A 21895-nucleotide genomic window follows, 5' to 3' on the forward strand; every position below is an offset into this window, starting at 1 on the left:
TCTCTCTCTCTCTCTCTCTCTCTCTCTCTCTCTCTCTCTCTCTCTCTCTCTCTCTCTCTCTCTCAGTGAGGGATGTAATCTAGGTCTGAATCTGTGGGTGTCGAGAAACAAAAGCAGTGCCTCTCCTCTCCTCCCTGGCACTTTTAATAGCATCATTAGGAGGGCTATCCCCCTGTCTCTACCGCTAGTGGCCAAGGGAAAGGTTGTTGGGGAAGGAGGTGGAAGATGGAGAGAGAACAAGAGAGGGATGGGGAGGAGAGAGATGGGGGTGCAGGAGGGGGAAACAGAAAACAATATTTTAAAAAGAGCAGGGGCGTCTAGGCAACATGACAGGTGTAACCCGAGACAGCGTCTGTCACTCATAACCATGACTACAGGCGAGGGAGAGAAAATATTAAAGAGTGAGGGAAACACTCTCTGATCACCATACATCTCTCAACTCAGAATTTTGGAATTTAGTTGAAATTCGAATTGAATTGGCCACACCCCACAGGATATAGAATTTGAGTTTGAGTGACAGGAAGTGGAATTTAATTCACTGCAATTCAGAGAAATCCCACTCAGTCACAGAACTTTTTATTTTTTTATTTCACCTTTATTTAACCAGGTAGGCTAGTTGAGAACAAGTTCTCATTTGCAACTGCGACCTGGCCAAGATAAAGCATAGCAGTGTGAACAGACAACACAGAGTTACACATGGAGTAAACAATTAACAAGTCAATAACACAGTAGGAAAAAAAAGGGGAGTCTTGTGTGCAAAAGGCATTGTGTGCAAAAGGCATGAGGTAGGCAAATAATTACAATTTTGCAGATTAACACTGGAGTGATAAATGATCAGATGGTCATGTATAGGTAGAGATATTGGTGTGCAAGAGAGCAGAAAAGTAAATAAATAAAACAGTATGGGGAAGAGGTAGGTAAAAATGGGTGGGCTATTTACCGATAGACCCTGGATCATTGTTACTCTAACTTCCGCGACGCATATAAGGCCCTGCCCCGCCCCCCTTTCGGAAAAGCTGACCACGACTCCATTTTGTTGATCCCTGCCTACAGACAGAAACTAAAACAAGAGGCTCCCACGCTGAGGTCTGTCCAATGCTGGTCCGACCAAGCTGACTCCACACTCCAAGACTGCTTCCATCACGTGGACTGGGAGATGTTTCGTATTGCGTCAGACAACAACAATGACGAATACGCTGATTCGGTGTGCGAGTTCATTAGAACGTGCGTTGAAGATGTCGTTCCCATAGCAACGATTAAAACATTCCCTAACCAGAAACCGTGGATTGATGGCAGCATTCGTGTGAAACTGAAGGCGCGAACCACTGCTTTTAATCAGGGCAAGGTGTCTGGTAACATGACTGAATACAAACAGTGCAGCTATTCCCTCCGCAAGGCTATCAAACAAGCTAAGCGCCAGTACAGAGACAAAGTAGAATCTCAATTCAACGGCTCAGACACAAGAGGCATGTGGCAGGGTCTACAGTCAATCACGGACTACAGGAAGAAACCCAGCCCAGTCACGGACCAGGATGTCTTGCTCCCAGGCAGACTAAATAACTTTTTGCCCGCTTTGAGGACAATACAGTGCCACTGACACGGCCTGCAACGAAAACATGCGGTCTCTCCTTCACTGCAGCCGAAGTGAGTAAGACATTTAAACGTGTTAACCCTCGCAAGGCTGCAGGCCCAGACGGCATCCCCAGCCGCGCCCTCAGAGCATGCGCAGACCAGCTGGCCGGTGTGTTTACGGACATATTCAATCAATCCCTATACCAGTCTGCTGTTCCCACATGCTTCAAGAGGGCCACCATTGTTCCTGTTCCCAAGAAAGCTAAGGTAACTGAGCTAAACGACTACCGCCCCGTAGCACTCACATCCGTCATCATGAAGTGCTTTGAGAGACTAGTCAAGGACCATATCACCTCCACCCTACCTGACACCCTAGACCCACTCCAATTTGCTTACCGCCCAAATAGGTCCACAGACGATGCAATCTCAACCACACTGCACACTGCCCTAACCCATCTGGACAAGAGGAATACCTATGTGAGAATGCTGTTCATCGACTACAGCTCGGCATTCAACACCATAGTACCCTCCAAGCTCATCATCAAGCTCGAGACCCTGGTCTCGACCCCGCCCTGTGCAACTGGATTCTGGACTTCCTGACGGGCCGCCCCCAGGTGGTGAGGGTAGGCAACAACATCTCCTCCCCGCTGATCCTCAACACTGGGGCCCCACAAGGGTGCGTTCTGAGCCCTCTCCTGTACTCCCTGTTCACCCACGACTGCGTGGCCATGCACGCCTCCAACTCAATCATCAAGTTTGCGGACGACACAACAGTGGTAGGCTTGATTACCAACAACGACGAGACGGCCTAGGAGGAGGAGGTGAGGGCGGGGAGGAGGTGAGGGCCCTCGGAGTGTGGTGTCAGGAAAATAACCTCACACTCAACGTCAACAAAACTAAGGAGATGATTGTGGACTTCAGGAAACAGCAGAGGGAACACCCCCCCATCCACATCGATGGAACAGTAGTGGAGAGGGTAGCAAGTTTTAAGTTCCTCGGCATACACATCACAGACAAACTGAATTGGTCCACTCACACAGACAGCATCGTGAGGAAGGCGCAGCAGCGCCTCTTCAACCTCAGGAGGCTGAAGAAATTCGGCTTGTCACCAAAAGCACTCACAAACTTCTACAGATGCACAATCGAGAGCATCCTGGCGGGCTGTATCACCGCCTGGTATGGCAACTGCACCGCCCTCAACCGTAAGGCTCTCCAGAGGGTAGTGAGGTCTGCACAACGCATCACCTTGGGGCAAACTACCTGCCCTCCAGGACACCTACACCACCCGATGCTACAGGAAGGCCATAAAGATCATCAAGGACATCAACCACCCGAGCCACTGCCTGTTCACCCCGCTGTCATCCAGAAGGCGAGGTCAGTACAGGTGCATCAAAGCTGGGACCGAGAGACTGAAAAACAGCTTCTATCTCAAGGCCATCAGACTGTTAAACAGCCACCACTAACATTGAGTGGCTACTGCCAACACACTGTCAATGACACTGACTCTACTCCAGCCACTTTAATAATGGGAATTGATGGGAAATGATGTAAATATATCACTAGCCACTTTAAACAATGCTACCTTATATAATGTTACTTACCCTACATTATTCATCTCATATGCATACGTAGATACTGTACCCTATATCATCGACTGCATCCTTATGTAATACATGTATCACTAGCCACTTTAACTATGCCACTTGGTTTACATACTCATCTCATATGTATATACTGTACTCGATATCATCTACTGTATCTTGCCTATGCTGCTCTGTACCATCACTCATTCATATATCCTTATGTACATATTCTTTATCCCCTTACACTGTGTATAAGACAGTAGTTTTTTTTGGAATTGTTAGTTAGATTACTTGTTCGTTATTACTGCATTGTCGGAACTAGAAGCACAAGCATTTCGCTACACTCGCATTAACATCTGCTAACCATGTGTATGTGACAAATAAAATTTGATTTGATTTGATTTGATTTAGACTATGTACAGCTGCAGCGATCAGTTAGCTGCTCAGATAGCAGATGTTTGAAGTTGGTGAGGGAGATAAAAGTCTCCAACTTCAGCGATTTTTGCAATTCGTTCCAGTCACAGGCAGCAGAGAACTGGAACGAAAGGCGGCCAAATGAGGTGTTGGCTTTAGGGATGATCAGTGAGATACACCTGCTGGAGCGCGTGCTACGGATGGGTGTTGCCATCGTGACCAGTGAACTGAGATAAGGCGGAGCTTTACCTAGCATGGACTTGTAGATGACCTGGAGCCAGTGGGTCTGGCGACGAATATGTAGCGGGGGCCAGCCGACTAGAGCATACAAGTCGCAGTGGTGGGTGGTATAAGGTGCTTTAGTGACAAAACGGATGGCACTGTGATAAACTGCATCCAGTTGCTGAGTAGAGTGTTGGAAGCAATTTTGTAGATGACATCGCCGAAGTCGAGGATCGGTAGGATAGTCAGTTTTACTAGGGTAAGTTTGGCGTCGTGAGTGAAGGAGGCTTTGTTGCGGAATAGAAAGCCGACTCTTGATTTGATTTTCGATTGGAGATGTTTGATATGAGTCTGGAAGGAGAGTTTACAGTCTAGCCAGACACCTAGGTACTTATAGATGTCCACATATTCAAGGTCGGAACCATCCAGGGTGGTGATGCTGGTCAGGCGTGCGGGTGCAGGCAGCGAACAGTTGAAAAGCATGCATTTGGTTTTACTAGCGTTTAAGAGCAGTTGGAGGCCACGGAAGGAGTGCTGTATGGCATTGAAGCTCGTTTGGAGGTTAGATAGCACAGTGTCCAAGGACGGGCCGGAAGTATATTGAATGGTGTCGTCTGCGTAGAGGTGGATCAGGGAATCGCCCGCAGCAAGAGCAACATCATTGATATATACAGAGAAAAGAGTCGGCCCGAGGATTGAACCCTGTGGCACCACCATAGAGACTGCCAGAGGACCGGACAGCATGCCCTCTGATTTGACACACTGAACTCTGTCTGCAAAGTAATTGGTGAACCATGAGTTTTATTGAATCTGACAGGTCACACTTCCAGATACCAAAGGATATATGTTTCTCTGGAAACCTTAGTCAAAGATGTAAGAGTATGAAGATAGGCTGAAACTGTGTCTCCAATAGAAATCCCAGATCAAACTTGTCGGTGATATCATGGCGACGTTGGCTAGCTAAGCACGTTCACAGAAATACGTAATCGGGTATAATGGTCGTCTTGCGCCGAACTCTGCATATGCAGGCGTCAACCATTTAATTTTCTGGGCTTCTTTTTGAGGGCCTCAGGCAACTTGAGGAACAACTTGAAGCTTGAAGGTTAAACTAATGCACGCTGGGAAATGTAGTATTTTCCCCATATTGAACAGAATTTAAGTGATTAAGGAAATATAATAACTAAGAATTAGAGGTCGACCGATTATGATTTTTCCACGCCGATACCGATACCGATTATTGGAGGACCAAAAAATCCAATACCGATTAAATAGGCCGATTTCATTATATGTATATATAATATATTTGCAATAATGGCAATTACAACAAAACTGAATGAACAATGAACACTATTATTTGAAATTAATATAATACATTAAAAAATATATATTTAATGAAATAAATAATGAAACATGCTAAATTTTGTTTAAATAATGCAAAAACACAGTGTTGGAGAAGAACGTAAAAGTGCAATATGTGCCATGTAAAAAAGCTAACGTTTAAGTTCCTTGCTCAGAACATGAGAATAAATGAAAGCTGGTGGTTCAATATGCCAGTTCTTCAATATTCCCAGTTAATAAGTGTTAGGTTGTAGTTATTATAGGAATTATGACGCATCGACTATTTCTCTCTATACCATTTGTATTTCATATAAAGTTGAAGTTGGAAGTTTACATACACCTTAGCCAAATGCATTTAAACTCAGTTTTTCACATTTCCTGTCATTTAATCCAAGTAAAAATTCCCTGTTTTAGGTCAGTTAGGATCACCACTTTATTTTAAGAATGTGAATTGTCAGAATAATAGTAGAGAGAATGATTTATTTAAGCTTTTATATCTTTCATCACATTCCCAGTTGGTCAGAAGTTTACATACACTCAATTAGTATTTGGTAGCATCGCCTTTAAATTGGTTAACTTGGGTCAAACATTTCAGGTAGCCTTCCACAAAAAGTTTGGTGAATTTTGGCCCATTCCTCCGGACAGAGCAGGTGTAACTGAGTCAGGTATGTAGGTCTCCTTGCCTGCATACGCATTTTCAGGTCTGCCCACAAATTTTCTATTGGATTGAGGTCAGGGCTTTGTGATGGCCACTCCAATACCTTGACTTTGTTGTCCTTAAGCCCTTTTGCAACAACTTCGGAACTATACTTGAGGTCATTGTCCATTTGGAAGACCCATTTGCGACCAAGCTTTAACATGACTTGAGTTGCTTCAATATATATATACATCATTTTCCTGCCTCATGATGCCACCTATTTTGTGAAGTGCACCAGTCCCTCCTGCAACAAAGCTCCCCCACAACATGATGCTGCCACCCCCATGCTTCACGGTTCACAGCTTGTAAGCCTCCCCCTTTTTCCTCCTAAAATAACAATGGTTATTATGGACAAACAGTTCTATTTTTGTTTCATCAGACCAGAGGACATTTCTCCAAAAAGTATGATCTTTGTCCCCAAGTGCAGTTTCAAACAGTAGTCTGGCTATTTTATGGTGGTTTTGGAGCAGTGGCTTCTTCCTTGCTGAGCGGCCTTTCAGGTTATGTCGATATAGGACTCGTTTTACTGTGGATATAGATACTTTTGTACCTGTTTCCTCCAACATATTCACAAGGTCCTTTACTGTTGTTCTGGGATTGATTTGCACTTTTCTCACCAAAGTATGTTCATCTCTAGGAGACATAATGCGTCTTCTTCCTGAGTGGTATGACGGCTGTGTGGTCCCATGGTGTTTATACTTGTGTACTATTGTTTGTACAGATGAACGCGGTACCTTCAGGCGTTTGGAAATTTCTCCCAAGGATGAACCAAACTTGTCTTGGCTGATTTCTTTTGATTTTCCCATGATGTCAAGCAAAGAGGCACTGAGTTTGAAGGTTTTCCTTGAAATACATCCACAGGTACAATTCCAATTGACTCAAATTATGTCAATTAGCCTATCAGAAGCTTCTAAAGCCATGACATAATTAACTGGAATTTTCCAAGCTGTTTAAAGGCACAGTCAACTTAGTGTATGCAGACTTCTGACCCTCTGGAAATGTGATACCGTGAATTATAAGTGAAATAATCTGTCTGTAAACAATTGTTGGAAAAATTACTTGTGTCATGCACAAAACTGTAGTTTGTTAGCAATAATATTGTGGAGTGGTTGAAAAACTAGTTTTAATGACTCCAACCTAAGTGTATGTAAACCTCCTACTTCAACAGTACCTTTGACTATTGGATGTTCTAATAGGCCCTTTAGTATTGTCAGCCTAATCTCAGGAGTTGATAGGCTTGAAGTCATAAACAGCGCTGTGAAGCAAGCATTGCTAAGAGCTGCTGGCAAACGCAATTAAGGGTGAATGAATGCTTACGAGCCTGCTGCCGCCTACCACCGCTCAGCCAGACTGCTCTATCAAATCGTAGACTTAATTATAATAAACACAGAAATACGAGCCATTGGTCATTAATATGGTCAAATCCGGAAACTATCATTTCAGTGAAATACGGAACCGCTCCGTATTTTATCGAACGGCAGCAACCGTAAGTCTAAATATTGCTGTTACATTGCACAACCTTCAATGTTATTTCGTAATTATGTACAATTCTGGCAAATTAGTTCGCTGTTGCATATACCCTGACTCTGGGTGCAATGAACGCAAGAGAAGTGACACAATTTCCCTAGTTAATATTGCCTGTTAACAGGAAATTCTTTTAACTAAATATATAGGTTTAAAACAATATACACTGCTCAAAAAAATAAAGGGAACACTTAAACAACACAATGTAACTAAGTCAATCACACTTCTGTGAAATCAAACTGTCCACTTAGGAAGCAACACTGATTGACAATAAATTCCACATGCTGTTGTGCAAATGGAATAGACAACAGGTGGAAATGATAGGCAATTAGCAAGACACCCCCAATTAAGGAGTGGTTCTGCAGGTGGTGACCACAGACCATTTCTCAGTTCCTATGCTTCCTGGCTGATGTTTTGGTCACTTTTGAATGCTGGCGGTGCTTTCACTCTAGTGGTAGCATGAGACGGAGTCTACAACCCACACAAGTGGCTCAGGTAGTGCAGCTCATCCAGGATGGCACATCAAGCGCCTCCATGCTATGGACACTACGCTGACAGACACAGCAAACCTTCTTGCCACAGCTCGCAAGCTGATGTGCCAGGAGGAGCACTGCCAGACCCCTGCAAAATGACCTCCAGCAAGCCACAAATGTGCATGTGTCTTCTCAAACGGTCAGAAACAGACTCCATGAGGGTGGTATGAGGGCCCGACGTCCACAGGTGAGGGTTGTGCTTACAGCCCAACACCGTGCAGGACGTTTGGCATTTGCCAGAGAACACCAAGATTGGCAAATTCGCCACTGGCGCCCTGTGCTCTTCACAGATGTAAGCAGGTTCACACTGAGCACATGTGACAGACGTGACAAAGTCTGGAGACGCCGTGGAGAACGTTCTGCTGCCTGCAACATCCTCCAGCATGACCGGTTTGGCGGTGGGTCAGTAATGGTGTGGGGTGGCAGTTCTTTGGGGGGCCGCACAGCCCTCCATGTGCTCGCCAGAGGTAGCCTGACTGCCATTAGGTACCGAGATGAGATCCTCAGATCCCTTGTGAGACCATATGCTGGAGCGGTTGGCCCTGGGTTCCTCCTAATGCAAGACAATGCTAGACCTCATGTGCCTTCCTTCAAGAGGAAGGCATTGATGCTATGGACTGGCCCGCCCATTCCCCAGACCTGAATCCATTGAGCACGTCTGGGACATCATGTCTCGCTCCCATCCACCAACGCCACGTTGCACCACAGACTGTCCAGGAGTAGGCAGATGCTTTAGTCCAGGTCTGGGAGGAGATCCCTCAGGAGACCATCCGCAACCTCATCAGGAGCATGCCCAGGCGTTGTAGGGAGGTCATACAGGCACGTGGAGGCCACACACACTACTGAGCCTCATTTTGACTTGTTTTAAGGACATTACATCAAAGTTGGATAGCCTGTAGTGTGGTTTTCCACTTTAATTTTGAGTGTGACTCTAAATCCAGACCTCCATGGGTTGATAAATTTGATTTCCATCGATAATTTTTGTGTGATTTTGTTGTCAACACATTCAACTATGTTAAGAAAAAAGTATTTAATAAGAATATTTCATTCATTCAGATCTAGGATGTGTTATTTTAGTGTTCCCTTTATTTTTTTGAGGAGTGTACTTCTGTGTATTGATTTTTAGAAAGGCATTGATGTTTATGGTTAGGTACATTCGTGCAACGATTGTGCTTTTTTCGCGAATGCGCTTTTGTTAAATCATCCCCCGTTTGGCGAAGTATGCTGTGATTTGCTGATAAATTAACAGGAACCGCATTGATTACATGCAATGCAGGACAAGCTAGTTAACCTAGTAATATCATCAACCATGTGTAGTTAACTAGTGATTATGTGAAGATTGATTGTTTTTTATAAGATAAATTTAATGTTAGCTAGCAACTTACCGTGGCTCCTTGCTGCACTCACGTAACAGGTGGTCAGCCTGCCACGCAGTTTCCTCGTGGAATGCAATGTAATCGGCCATAATCGGCGTCCAAAAATGCCGATTACCGATTGTTATGAAAACTTGGAATCTGCCCTAATTAATCAGCCATGCCGATTAATCGGTCAACCTCTACTAAGAATATCCACATACGTGTTTTGTTTTCCTCTTTCATTAATTGTAGCCCTTTCCACTCACAGACACTGTCATCCCGTGACATTAACAAGCACCTTAATAGGAACTTAGGTGCTTTGTGTCGCAGCGCTGCATGGGTTTTGACTAACAGCCGTTATAAACTTGAGAAGCAAGCAAGACAAGAAGATGCCCCCAAACCTCCAGCGAATTAGGCTACATTTGCACATTTGTTGTTGCCTGACTGAGGTAAATGTGTTCTGAAAGATGAGTTGTTGAAGATCATAATATATAAATACCACTTTGATGTCATACCAGCAAAACCACACACCCAAGAGTCCAAATGTGCACTTACCATTTCCATATTTGAAAACTTGTGTTATTTACAGTATCAACATTCATGATCAATGTGTTTGATCCACCGTTACAAAGATGACATGCGTTATACCCTGAGTTGTCCTGAACAGAATGTTTGACATGTTGCGAAGGAAATTAGTCACGGAACACACGCTTGAATGCACTCATGACTCCATTCTATGCGCAATCAAAATGACAATCTCTTAGTCTGAAGTGCCGTTTGAAAGCCTAACCCTGTAAAATCAGATTTTATAACATACTGTAGCTAGCCATGCTGGCAATAGATTAAGCCTTCAACATGATGGAATGTTTTTAGATTGGGTAAACAACAACAGTAATTGTGTGATGGTGGGGACACAGGGCTGAGTTCCCGTACAAACAACAGTAATTGTGTGATGGTGGTGACACAGGGCTGTGTTCCTGTACAAACAACAGTAATTGTGTGATGGTGGGGACACAAGGCTGTGTTCCTGAACAAACAACAGTAATTGTGTGGTGGTGGGGACACAGGGCTGTGTTCCTGTACAAACAACAGTAATTGTATGATGGTGGGGACACAGGTCTGTGTTCCTGTACAAACAACAGTAATTGTGTGATGGTGGGGACACAGGGCTGTGTTCCTGTACAAACAACAGTAATTGTGTGCTGGTGGTGACACAGGGCTGTGTTCCTGTACAAACAACAGTAATTGTGTGCTGGTGGGGACACAGGACTGAGTTCCTGTACAAACAACAGTAATTGTGTGCTGGTGGGGACACAGGGCTGTGTTCCTGTACAAACAACAGTAATTGTGTGCTGGTGGGGACACAGGACTGAGTTCCTGTACAAACAACAGTAATTGTGTGCTGGTGGGGACACAGGGCTGTGTTCCTGTACAAACAACAGTAATTGTGTGCTGGTGGGGACACAGGGCTGTGTTCCTGTACAAACAACAGTAATTGTGTGCTGGTGGGGACACAGGACTGTGTTCCTGTACAAACAACAGTAATTGTGTGCTGGTGGGGACACAGGACTGTGCTCCTGTACAAACAACAGTAATTGTGTGCTGGTGGGGACACAGGTCTGTGTTCCTGTACAAACAACAGTAATTGTGTGCTGGTGGGGACACAGGGCTGTGTTCCTGTACAAACAAGAGTAATTGTGTGCTGGTGGGGACACAGGGCTGTGTTCCTGTACAAACAACAGTAATTGTGTGCTGGTGGGGACACAGGACTGTGTTCCTGTACAAACAACAGTAATTGTGTGATGGTGGGGACACAGGACTGTGTTCCTGTACAAACAACAGTAATTGTGTGCTGGTGGGGACACAGGACTGTGTTCCTGTACAAACAACAGTAATTGTGTGCTGGTGGGGACACAGGGCTGTGTTCCTGTACAAACAACAGTAATTGTGTGATGGTGGGGACACAGGGCTGTGTTCCTGTACAAACGACAGTAATTGTGTGCTGGTGGGGACACAGGGCTGTGTTCCTGTACAAACAACAGTAATTGTGTGATGGTGGGGACACAGGGCTGTGTTCCTGTACAAACAACAGTAATTGTGTGATGGTGGGGACACAGGACTGTGTTCCTGTACAAACAACAGTAATTGTGTGATGGTGGGGACACAGGGCTGTGTTCCTGTACAAACAACAGTAATTGTGTGCTGGTGGGGACACAGGGCTGTGTTCCTGTACAAACAACAGTAATTGTGTGCTGGTGGGGACACAGGACTGTGTTCCTGTACAAACAACAGTAATTGTGTGCTGGTGGGGACACAGGACTGAGTTCCTGTACAAACAACAGTAATTGTGTGCTGGTGGGGACACAGGACTGTGTTCCTGTACAAACAACAGTAATTGTGTGCTGGTGGGGACACAGGACTGTGTTCCTGTACAAACAACAGTAATTGTGTGCTGGTGGGGACACAGGACTGTGCTCCTGTACAAACAACAGTAATTGTGTGCTGGTGGGGACACAGGACTGTGCTCCTGTACAAACAACAGTAATTGTGTGCTGGTGGGGACACAGGACTGTGCTCCTGTACAAACAACAGTAATTGTGTGCTGGTGGGGACACAGGACTGTGCTCCTGTACAAACAACAGTAATTGTGTGCTGGTGGGGACACAGGGCTGTGTTCCTGTACAAACAACAGTAATTGTGTGATGGTGGGGACACAGGACTGTGCTCCTGTACAAACAACAGTAATTGTGTGCTGGTGGGGACACAGGGCTGTGTTCCTGTACAAACAACAGTAATTGTGTGCTGGTGGGGACACAGGGCTGTGTTCCTGTACAAACAACAGTAATTGTGTGCTGGTGGGGACACAGGGCTGTGTTCCTGTACAAACAACAGTAATTGTGTGCTGGTGGGGACACAGGACTGTGTTCCTGTACAAACAACAGTAATTGTGTGCTGGTGGGGACACAGGGCTGTGTTCCTGTACAAACAACAGTAATTGTGTGCTGGTGGGGACACAGGGCTGTGCTCCTGTACAAACAACAGTAATTGTGTGCTGGTGGGGACACAGGGCTGTGTTCCTGTACAAACAACAGTAATTGTGTGCTGGTGGGGACACAGGGCTGTGCTCCTGTACAAACAACAGTAATTGTGTGCTGGTGGGGACACAGGACTGTGTTCCTGTACAAACAACAGTAATTGTGTGCTGGTGGGGACACAGGGCTGTGTTCCTGTACAAACAACAGTAATTGTGTGCTGGTGGGGACACAGGGCTGTGCTCCTGTACAAACAACAGTAATTGTGTGCTGGTGGGGACACAGGGCTGTGTTCCTGTACAAACAACAGTAATTGTGTGCTGGTGGGGACACAGGGCTGTGCTCCTGTACAAACAACAGTAATTGTGTGCTGGTGGGGACACAGGACTGTGTTCCTGTACAAACAACAGTAATTGTGTGCTGGTGGGGACACAGGGCTGTGTTCCTGTACAACAACAACAAAAAAGTGTGCTTGCTTCAGTTCCTCAATGGCAAAACTAAGAGAGCTATAAAAAATAACAAAAATTCAAGCACCTTATAGTTGAAGGTATTGAAATGATTTCGGAACTGTGCACAGTTTGGAGAGGTGTGTGGCCACTTTGAGACACATCTCACTCAAGCCCTTGTAGTAGTTGTTTTTTTCTCATCCTGCACATACTCCAAAATGTCAATGAATAGTCTTATTGTGTTACTGAATGTATCGAGAGTATTTTCAAATTACGTTCTGGACAAATGCTGTGAAAAGTACAGTAAATGTGGAATGCACATCATATCAACAGGGTAATGTTGGATTCAGTCTTGTGTCAGGTGGACTCATGTGTCCTCACCTTTGGTCCAATAATTGACCCACAATCTGAGAAAAACTGTTCTCTTTCAATTGCTACCATGGTTATGCATATGTTTTAAAAAAAATAGTTATTCTGTTTTGATGAATTAAATAAATGATTACGCTCAAATGGCGCTCCTGTGAAGTAGTGACGCGCCGACATACGTGACATTCCACAAATGTCTGATTCCTGAGTAAATTAAGCAATTAACATCCCATCATGCTTAGGGTCATGTACTGTATAAAAATGCTGGGCAGGCCATTATATTTGCTACCATGGCTATGCCCCCACAGGATGACAATGGACCCAGCCACAGGGCACGAGCAGTAACTGAATGGTTTGATGAGCAAGGAAACGATTTAAACCATATCGTCACGCCCTGACCTTGGTTATCTTTGTTTTCTTTATTATTTTGGTTAGGTCAGGGTGTGACGAGGGTGGTATGTGTGTTTTTTCCTTGTCTAGGGTTTTTTGTATATCTGTGGATTTTTGGTTTGTCTAGGTAAATGTCGGTCTATGGTGGCCTTAATTGGTTCCCAATCAGAGGCAGCTGTTTATCGTTGTCTCTGATTGGGGATCCTATTTAGGTTGCCATTGTCCATTTTGGCTTTGTGGGTTATTGTCTATATGTAGTTGCCTGTCAGCACTCGTGTCTTATAGCGGCACTGTTGTTTGTTTAGTGTTCTTTGTGTAATTAAAAGAAGAATGTTTTCTTATCACGCTGTGCCTTGGTCTCGTCGTTATGACGAACGTGACACATATGCCATGGCCCTCTCAGTTACCAGATCTCAACCCAATGGGAAACCTATGGGAGATTCTGTAGTGGCGCCTGAGACAGTTTCCCACCTCCTTCAACAAAACATCAAATTATTTCATTTTTTATGGAAGAATGGTGTCACGTCCCTCCTTGTAGAATCTATGCCAAGGCGCATTGAAGCTGTTCAGACTCGTGGTGGCCCAACACCCTATTAAGACACTTTATGTTGGTGTTTCCTTTATTTTGGCTGTTACCTGTATATTTCTATAGACTACACCTAATATAGAATAGAAGAGGGCAATTTAATTTAATGTCACTGAATTCAATTCTATTCCCTTTACAGATTTTCTCGATTGCTTAAACACAAAAACTGGTTCCTGTAGCACAAAAACCCATAGCCTTACGTCATTCCCAAAAACACACACACACATTTCCCATAACCGTAAACACTGTAAACTCTTTCGGCAAAACCTTACACAAAAGTGGCCCAATAAATCATTCATTGCACCATATATTCATTCAGCAGATACATGCTCTCAATACAATTAACTCAAGTCATCACAACCTGTTTACTACTTCAATGCAAATTAAATTCCAATTCAACAATGGAATCAGAATTTGAGGCATTCTCAAATCAATTCTGAATTGAGCCCAACACTTGTTCCACCATGCATGTACTGTATCTGCATATGCTGGAGACAGTGTGTGTGTGTGTGTGTGTGTGTGTGTGTGTGTGTGTGTGTGTGTGTGTGTGTGTGTGTGTGTGTGTGTGTGTGTGTGTGTGTGTGTGTGTGTGTGTGTGTGTGTGTGTGTGTGTGTGTGTGTGTGTGTGTGTGTGTGTGTGTGTGTGTGTGCGACTTGTGTGTGGGTGTAATACATGTCTCTGCTGTCCAGGTGTTCTCCCACCTGTTGCTAAAGGTTAGCAGGGATGATGACAGGTCTGCCATCCGCCGCCCGTCTATCCTTTTGTCAATCTGTCTTTCTATCTGTCTGATTGTTAGATTGAGACGTACATTAGAGAAAGGTCTGGGACCCATAGAGATCCCATAAATCATCAGTTCTATATGTGATTTTATGCTCTCTGCCCAGCTTCCAGTTCCAGCCAATGAAGTACTCTCTCTCTCCCTCTCCGGGCCTTCCTATTGGCTGAATCCATACCTGTATACCTGCCTGACTCTACGTTCCCACGGCAACACAATGCCACCCTATCATTTGGCTGCACCCTCTGATTATCTCAAGCCTGGTCCATCTGGAATGTAAGTTTAGATGGCTGTGAGAATATATGTCTTTATGAAGACTGCTATTTTATTTAATAGTTTACAGTACAAAACATATGTACAAACTTATGTACAGTCCATGTGTTGGGATCAGGCAATCAGTTCAAGTTAATACAGACCTCTTTCTCGCTCTGTTTATCCCTCCTCTCTCTCCCTTTCCCTTTCCCTCCCTCCTCTCTCTCTCCTTTCCCTCCTCTTTCTCTCCCCCCTTTCCACTCTCTCTGTCTGTGGTCTGGGCTAGGAGGAGGAGAACAGTGGTGGCAGGAAACAGAAGAACAGCAGGAACTGCCTTTCCTCTCTTCTCCTCTGGGCTAACACACTCTACTGTACATTCCACACATCTCTCTCCCTCTCCCTCTCTCTCTCTCTCTCTCTCTCTCTCTCTCTCTCTCTATCTCTCTCTCTATCTTTTGCTCTCTCTCTCTCCCTGTGCTACGGAAAAATCCCCAAACACACACACACACACGCTCTCTCTTTCTCCAGCCTGGCTGTCTTTCTAATGCATACAGGAGAGCAGAGAATGACACACACACACTTCGAACAGCTTCTTTAGCTTTGACCGAGTATGCTAGGCCAGGGGGAAAGCCATTAGTGGGACGAGGTTTATAAACACACACACACACACACATACACACACACACACGGATGTATAAAATATTCCAAGAGGCTAGGTTAGGTAAGTTTAGGATATGATTTCTGTACTGAAATTCTTCCACTAAAATAAATTCTCTCCCGCATGTGGGGGAGTCTGAGGGAAGGGGCATACTACAGTCATGCTGTAATTTAATTTTCCTTTACCCCACCACCACATGACCACCATCTCCAACGCCCTTTTCCCCACTGTGCCGCCTCTCCTCAACTACTCAACAAGACCTCACCAGTTGATCACATAGGCTTTCTTCACAAGAAACCAATTCACCTCAAAGACCATTCATTTTTCCACACCAGCCTTGCTCTCATTCTCTCTCTCTCTCCTCTCTCCCTGTCTCTCTCCTTGTCTCTTGGTTTCTCTGCACTCTGCTTTGGCTCCCCTTCTGTCTCTTTTTCTCCCTCCCTGTCTTTTCCTTCACCCCTCTCCTCTCTGCCACTCCCATCTCCTCACTCTCCCTTTCTCTCCTTTTCTCTCTCCCTTTCCCCTCTCTCTGGATTGTGGCTAGTGGCCAGGCAGTGAGCTGGGGGCAGGCCAGAGCAGAGCAGAGAGGTGGTGTAGGGCCTGCCCCTTGTGCCCATGCTGGCAGTATATTGGCTGGCTACTGGCTGGCTGTCTGGCTGCTGGCTGGGTGCCTGCTCTCTCAGCTGGTCAAAGGGTCCCCAGTGTACTCAGCTCTAAACGGCTCCAGTTGTTGGCTGTCGACTAATGAACAATGGTCTAATGAAGGAACATCCTCTCCTCCCTTCTCTTCTTTCCCTCCCTTCTCCTCTTCTTATTCCCTAAGAGGAGGGGTCCTGTCCTCCTCTTCTCCTCCTCCCTTCTCTTCTTTCCCTCCCTTCTCCTCTTCTTATTCCCTAAGAGGAGGGGTCCTGTCCTCCTCTTCTCCTCCTCCCTTCTCTTCTTTCCCTCCCTTCTCTTCTTATTCCCTAAGAGGAGGGGTCCTGTCCTCCTCTTCTCCTCCTCCCTTCTCTTCTTTCCCTCCCTTCTCCTCTTCTTATTCCCTAAGAGGAGGGGTCCTGTCCTCCTCTTCTCTTCCTCCCTTCTCTTCTTTCCCTCCCTTCTCCTCTTCTTATTCCCTAAGAGGAGGGGTCCTGTCCTCCTCTTCTCTCCTCCTTCTCTTCTTTCCTTTCCCTCCCCTTCTCCTCTTCTTATTCACTAAGAGGAGGGGTCCTGTCCTCCTCTTCTCCTCCTCCCTTCTCTTCTTTCCCTCGCTTCTCCTCTTCTTATTCCCTAAGAGGAGGGGTCCTGTCCTCCCTCCTCTTCTCTTCTTATTCCCTAAGAGGAGGGGTCCTGTCCTCCTCTTCTCCTCCTCCCTTCTCTTCTTTCCTTCCCTTCTCTTCTTATTCCCTAAGAGGAGGGGTCCTGTCCTCCTCTTCTCCTCCTCCCTTCTCTTCTTTCCTTCCCTTCTCTTCTTATTCCCTAAGAGGAGGGGTCCTGTCCTCCTCTTCTCCTCCTCCCTTCTCTTCTTTCCTCCCTTCTCCTCTTCTTATTCCCTAAGAGGAGGGGTCCTGTCCTCCTCTTCTCCTCCTCTCTTCTCTGCAGGCAAGTCAAACACACATATACAGTCCCACAGAGACAAAAAAATGCAGGTCATTGGGGCCTCCCTCTCCTCCACCCCCCGAGACAAACACACAGACCAAATATCCATGCATGACATTTCAAACCCATCGCTCACTCCATTTAGTCTTCAAAATACCTACCTAAAATTTCATTGACAACAGAAATACAACTAACTCTTAATCTTTTGATTTGATCATTTCAATAAACACACTCAAACAAATCACATCGCCTATTTCAATATATCAAATGACATCTGTATAACAAACTTCAGTGTCACCTCTCTCTGACTTCGACTGAGTGGAAAGTGGAGTCAAGTAGAAACACAACTCAAGTAGAACACAACTCAACTCAACTCAGCTACTACACACGTCGCGCGGGCCTCACCGAGGAGCATCAACAAAATAGCAACATGACCCCTCCATGACCTCTGAACCCTGGGGTCAACCAGGAAGCATGCTGAGTCACCAGAGAGAAGTCAAGGGGTTACACAGTAGAGTTCTTTCTCTTTCCCCTCTCTCTCTCTCTCTCTCTCTCTCTCTCTCTCTCTCTCTCTCTCTCTTGCTCTCGCTCTTCCTCTCTCTCTGTCTCTCTCTGTCTACGCACTGGGCGTTCCTATGGAAACTCGGACATGGCTCCTTTCTCGCTCTCGCTCTCGCTCTCGCTCTCTCTCTCTCTCTCGCAGTCGTTGACACATAAGCACACACAATCTAAAGATTGGGATAGGAATGGCGACTCATAACCTCACTCCACAGGCCTTCCAGGCCATCTAAATTGAGAGAAACATCCTTACACAGTCCTGAACAGCAAAAACTGATTTTACAAAAACAGAAACATCACCAATGCAATGCATCCAGTCAAATGAGCTAGATTTTCATAAAGCACAGAGCTCGATAAAGCACCACCAATCAGCAATAAGAACCGCACAGGAAATTCTATACAGCGCAGTAAACTTGAGCGGGACGAATGTCAAACTCAGTACAGAACTGAAACAGTGTTAAGAGACAATTAGATGGGCGCTGTTCACAGCGGACACAGGCATTAACCCAAACAACCCAAACTCACCAGGCCGTCGCAGTTGCTGATTGCTACGGTGGCTCCGGGCGTGTCTGTGACGTCACCCACGTAGAAACAGTCTCCCTGCAGTGGCTCGGAGCGCGTGGCTGTCCCGTTGCTGTCGTTATCATCGTGCCACTCCATCTTGGCTCCGGGGGCCACCAGTCGCGCATTGTGCCGCAGACGCAGGTGGAACTCCCGGCCGAAGACGGTGACGTTGTAGTAAAGCTGTCTGTGTCGGGGCCCTCCATCCTCCTCGTACATTTCCTCTCTTTCTTCATCTCCTCCTCCTCCTCCCCCGTTCTCTCCGGTCTCCCTCCTCCAGCGCCTATGGGGCTGCCCCGCCCCCACCCCCAGCCGGCCGGCCGACACGGCGTGGGACAGGAAGCGGCCGTCTGCGTCCACGCTCACGGGCCTCACCAGTCCATACTCCCCCAGGACATGCTGCAGGGAGTCTGAAGGTTGGAAGAGGGGAGAGAGGGAAGAGGGACAAAGGACAGGGGGATAGGTGGATGTTGGTGAGGGAGGGAGAGCAGAGGAGAAGTGAGTAGAGGAGGAGAGAGGTTGGTGGGAGAGATAGGATGGGAGAGGAGAAGAAGGAGAGAAGAGGTGAGAGAGGAATGCAGAGGGAGGATAAGCGGGAGATGAGGAAGGGATGGAGAAGGTGGAGATGAGGAGGATAGGAAAGGGCGGGAATGAGAGAGAATAAGAAAATTAGACAGAGAGAGATAGGCAGAGTTGGGAAAGAGAATTAGGGAAAAGGGGAGGGGTTACATTAGAGATGTCATGTTCTATTCCTAATTGCATCCCTTCTAGATCACAGAGAAAATATGCATGGACTTCAAACAGATAAGCCTGCCCAACACAGAGACACACAAACATACACACCCCACCCCTGAACCCAGATGCAACCCCACATCCTTGATGGGCTGTGTGCTGTTTGCTCTATGACACTCACAAGCCACACAAGAGTCGAAGGTAAGGGGTTCTACATAGAAGATCACAGGAAATCCCAGGGCGTGTCTATAATACTGTTATAAGTTCACATAGTTGCTGTCACTGACTAGTAAGGATATTAATTTCCCAATGAGCAAACAACATCCATTCTTTCAGCATTCTGATTCATTCATTTTTTTACCAGGTTTTTGATTGGCTGACCACATTTGTATTGAGCTTTGTCAATAAAACTCATGAATGCAACTGTTTATGTACATGTTATATTCCACTTGTAGCCATGGTTGTCCTGAAAGGAAAATGGTAAAACACTTTAAACATGAGGCTAAATCTGAGGGCAGAGCAAGCAGATGAAAGAGAGTAGTTAATGTCAGCTTGTTTTGCTGTGGGAAGTCTGGTTACAATGGAGTTAACGTTTGGAGAGACATGCAGCCTAATTAATATAATGTATTTTAGCCTATTGCATCACCATCATTATTTCTTCCCCATAATCAGGTCTTAATGCACTGTAGGCCGTTTTCTTGGCGACGCACCGCAATATAACTGTGACACTGACAGTGACACCTCCCTCGGAGGCAGCTTTTAGACGCGTGAGAGAGACGCTCCCTCCGGGGCGCTAGTGACAGAACGCTGCGCCTCGCCCACATATCACTACTCTCTACTCAAAGCCGCAGCACTAGATCACGTCAGTGACACTAACGACTCTCCGCTGTCCTTCTCAATATCACTTGCATGATTATTATCTAAACAGATATCTTAACACAGATAATACATATTATGGTGTTTTGTTTTAATCACTGGGCTACAATGAGTGTAACCGAGATCATTATTTAATATCGGTGCAAATAAGCAGGCGAGGGTGAGGTGCACCACATACTTGATTCCTGCAAGATTTTATCAATCTGATTCCATATCTGATTCCATGATAACAGAGCCCAACATGTTTTGGTAGGCTATATAATTTCCCCATGGTCACTAAATAAAAGTTTTCTGCAAAACATGAGTGAGATATGGATACTAAGCGTAAACTGTGCAATGTTATTATTCTGCAATGTATATTGTTATTGTTATTAGGACTAGTATTATTCTCTAATGTAACGGGGATTAGATGTTCATTTCTAATCGAAAACACCCGACCCTTCTCTTCTTGTGACCAAATCGATAGCTTCTATCTCCACCTAATCACATAAGGTTACTCCATGGCAAACGCCGACAACAAACCTATCCTTGCATCCTTTCACAGCCAAAGTGAATCCCCCTGCCCTGACTGTCCGAAATGCTAAACCGCCCGCCCGCATCAGGAGCGGGATGAGGAGAAGAGAGAGAGAGAAACGCACACTTAACAACACTGCCTGTCCTGACACAGCACAGAGAGAGAGCAGTCTCCGGGAAAAGTATCGGGAACCTTGGTCCACTAACCTTGATCCATCCACTAAACCAAAGTTGAAAAGGGACGTTTTTAGGGTGTGTATATACAGTAGCTGCAGCCTACAGCCCAGGCTACTATGTTGGGCGCGCAGAAGGTTGCGTCTACCCAATTGACCCCCAGCGTATGGAAACAGCAAAATATTGTAAACATAAACAGTCCCACGTTTACGTACCTACGCTACTGGCGATATATAGGCCACTCGTGTGCAGAAAGGCCGACAGAAAGATTAAGATAGTCAATCCAGGCGCGAGACCCATGGCAGCTCCGAACTGCGCAGGTGAGAGAGTGGGACTTCGGGCTCCAGTGTGCTAAAGTTCCCCGCGACTAGCCACACCGCCACGACAGCAACAGCACAGCAGCCCGCAACTAACTGCCAAGTGCACCGGGAGAGAACGCTCTCTCTCTCTCTCTCTCTCTCTCTCTCTCTCTCTCTCTCGCTCAACCCCTCCCTCTCTCTGTCTCTCTCTCGCTTTCTCAATCTCACTCGCTCGCTCACACACACTCTTTCTCTCTCTCTCGCTCCTGCTCCTTGCCTCCGCGCTCTGACAACTCCCCGACTCTACATACACATACACGCGCGCCCACACATTTCTCTGACTGTACTCACGCAGGGAGGCGCGAGGTAGATGAGGATAGTTCTGAAAACATTGGGCGTGCTGCGACTGATTGACAGTTCATGACAGGTTAAATAAACGAGAGGAACATCTGTGAAAATGACCAACCTTTCCCCTTCCACCCAAGAAATAGTAATTTAATAGTGGGAAAAGTTGTTTTGTAACTTTAAACTATTCTCCCGAATCAATTATGTTTGGAGTGCATGTTTCACTGGTCACGCCGCCAACACTGTGCACCATTCTGAAAAGCTTGCATAAACTTTGAATATCCAGTGAGCGTCCGGAGTCAGAATAAGCAGTGGTGCAACATCGCCTTGCGTGGCGGCAGACGGAACTGAAAGGCTAAGGTCGGGAGGGGAATGAAAAAGCACAACCGAAGGCAAATATAAAGCATCTTACGTTTCATGTCCAGTCTTTAGGCATCCTCTTTCATTGTGGTATACAGAACCTTGCCACATCTTAACTTTTAAAACGTTTAGGAAATTGAGTAAGTACACGACAA

The 21895-nt window shown here is 45.8% G+C and overlaps 1 protein-coding gene across 2 annotated transcripts in view; it reads right to left on the reverse strand.

The window, feature by feature from the left end:
• LOC112220757 (A disintegrin and metalloproteinase with thrombospondin motifs 2-like) overlaps positions 1-21257 on the reverse strand; it is a 201239-nt gene extending 179982 nt beyond the window's left edge. The window contains exons 1-2 of one of the 2 annotated variants that reach the window (XM_042302908.1): positions 20952-21257; positions 18406-18851 (exon numbers count right to left, since the gene is read on the reverse strand). In XM_042302908.1, coding sequence (XP_042158842.1) covers positions 18406-18851; positions 20952-21036 — 531 coding nt within the window. In that variant the 5' untranslated portion in view covers positions 21037-21257. The remainder of the gene's footprint in view (positions 1-18405; positions 18852-20951) is intronic. The other variant, XM_042302909.1, reaches the window with a different exon arrangement.
• Between the last annotated feature and the right edge of the window lie 638 nt (positions 21258-21895).

Source organism: Oncorhynchus tshawytscha, linkage group LG21, assembly GCF_018296145.1.
Source record: "Oncorhynchus tshawytscha isolate Ot180627B linkage group LG21, Otsh_v2.0, whole genome shotgun sequence".
NCBI classification, from domain to species: domain Eukaryota; kingdom Metazoa; phylum Chordata; class Actinopteri; order Salmoniformes; family Salmonidae; genus Oncorhynchus; species Oncorhynchus tshawytscha.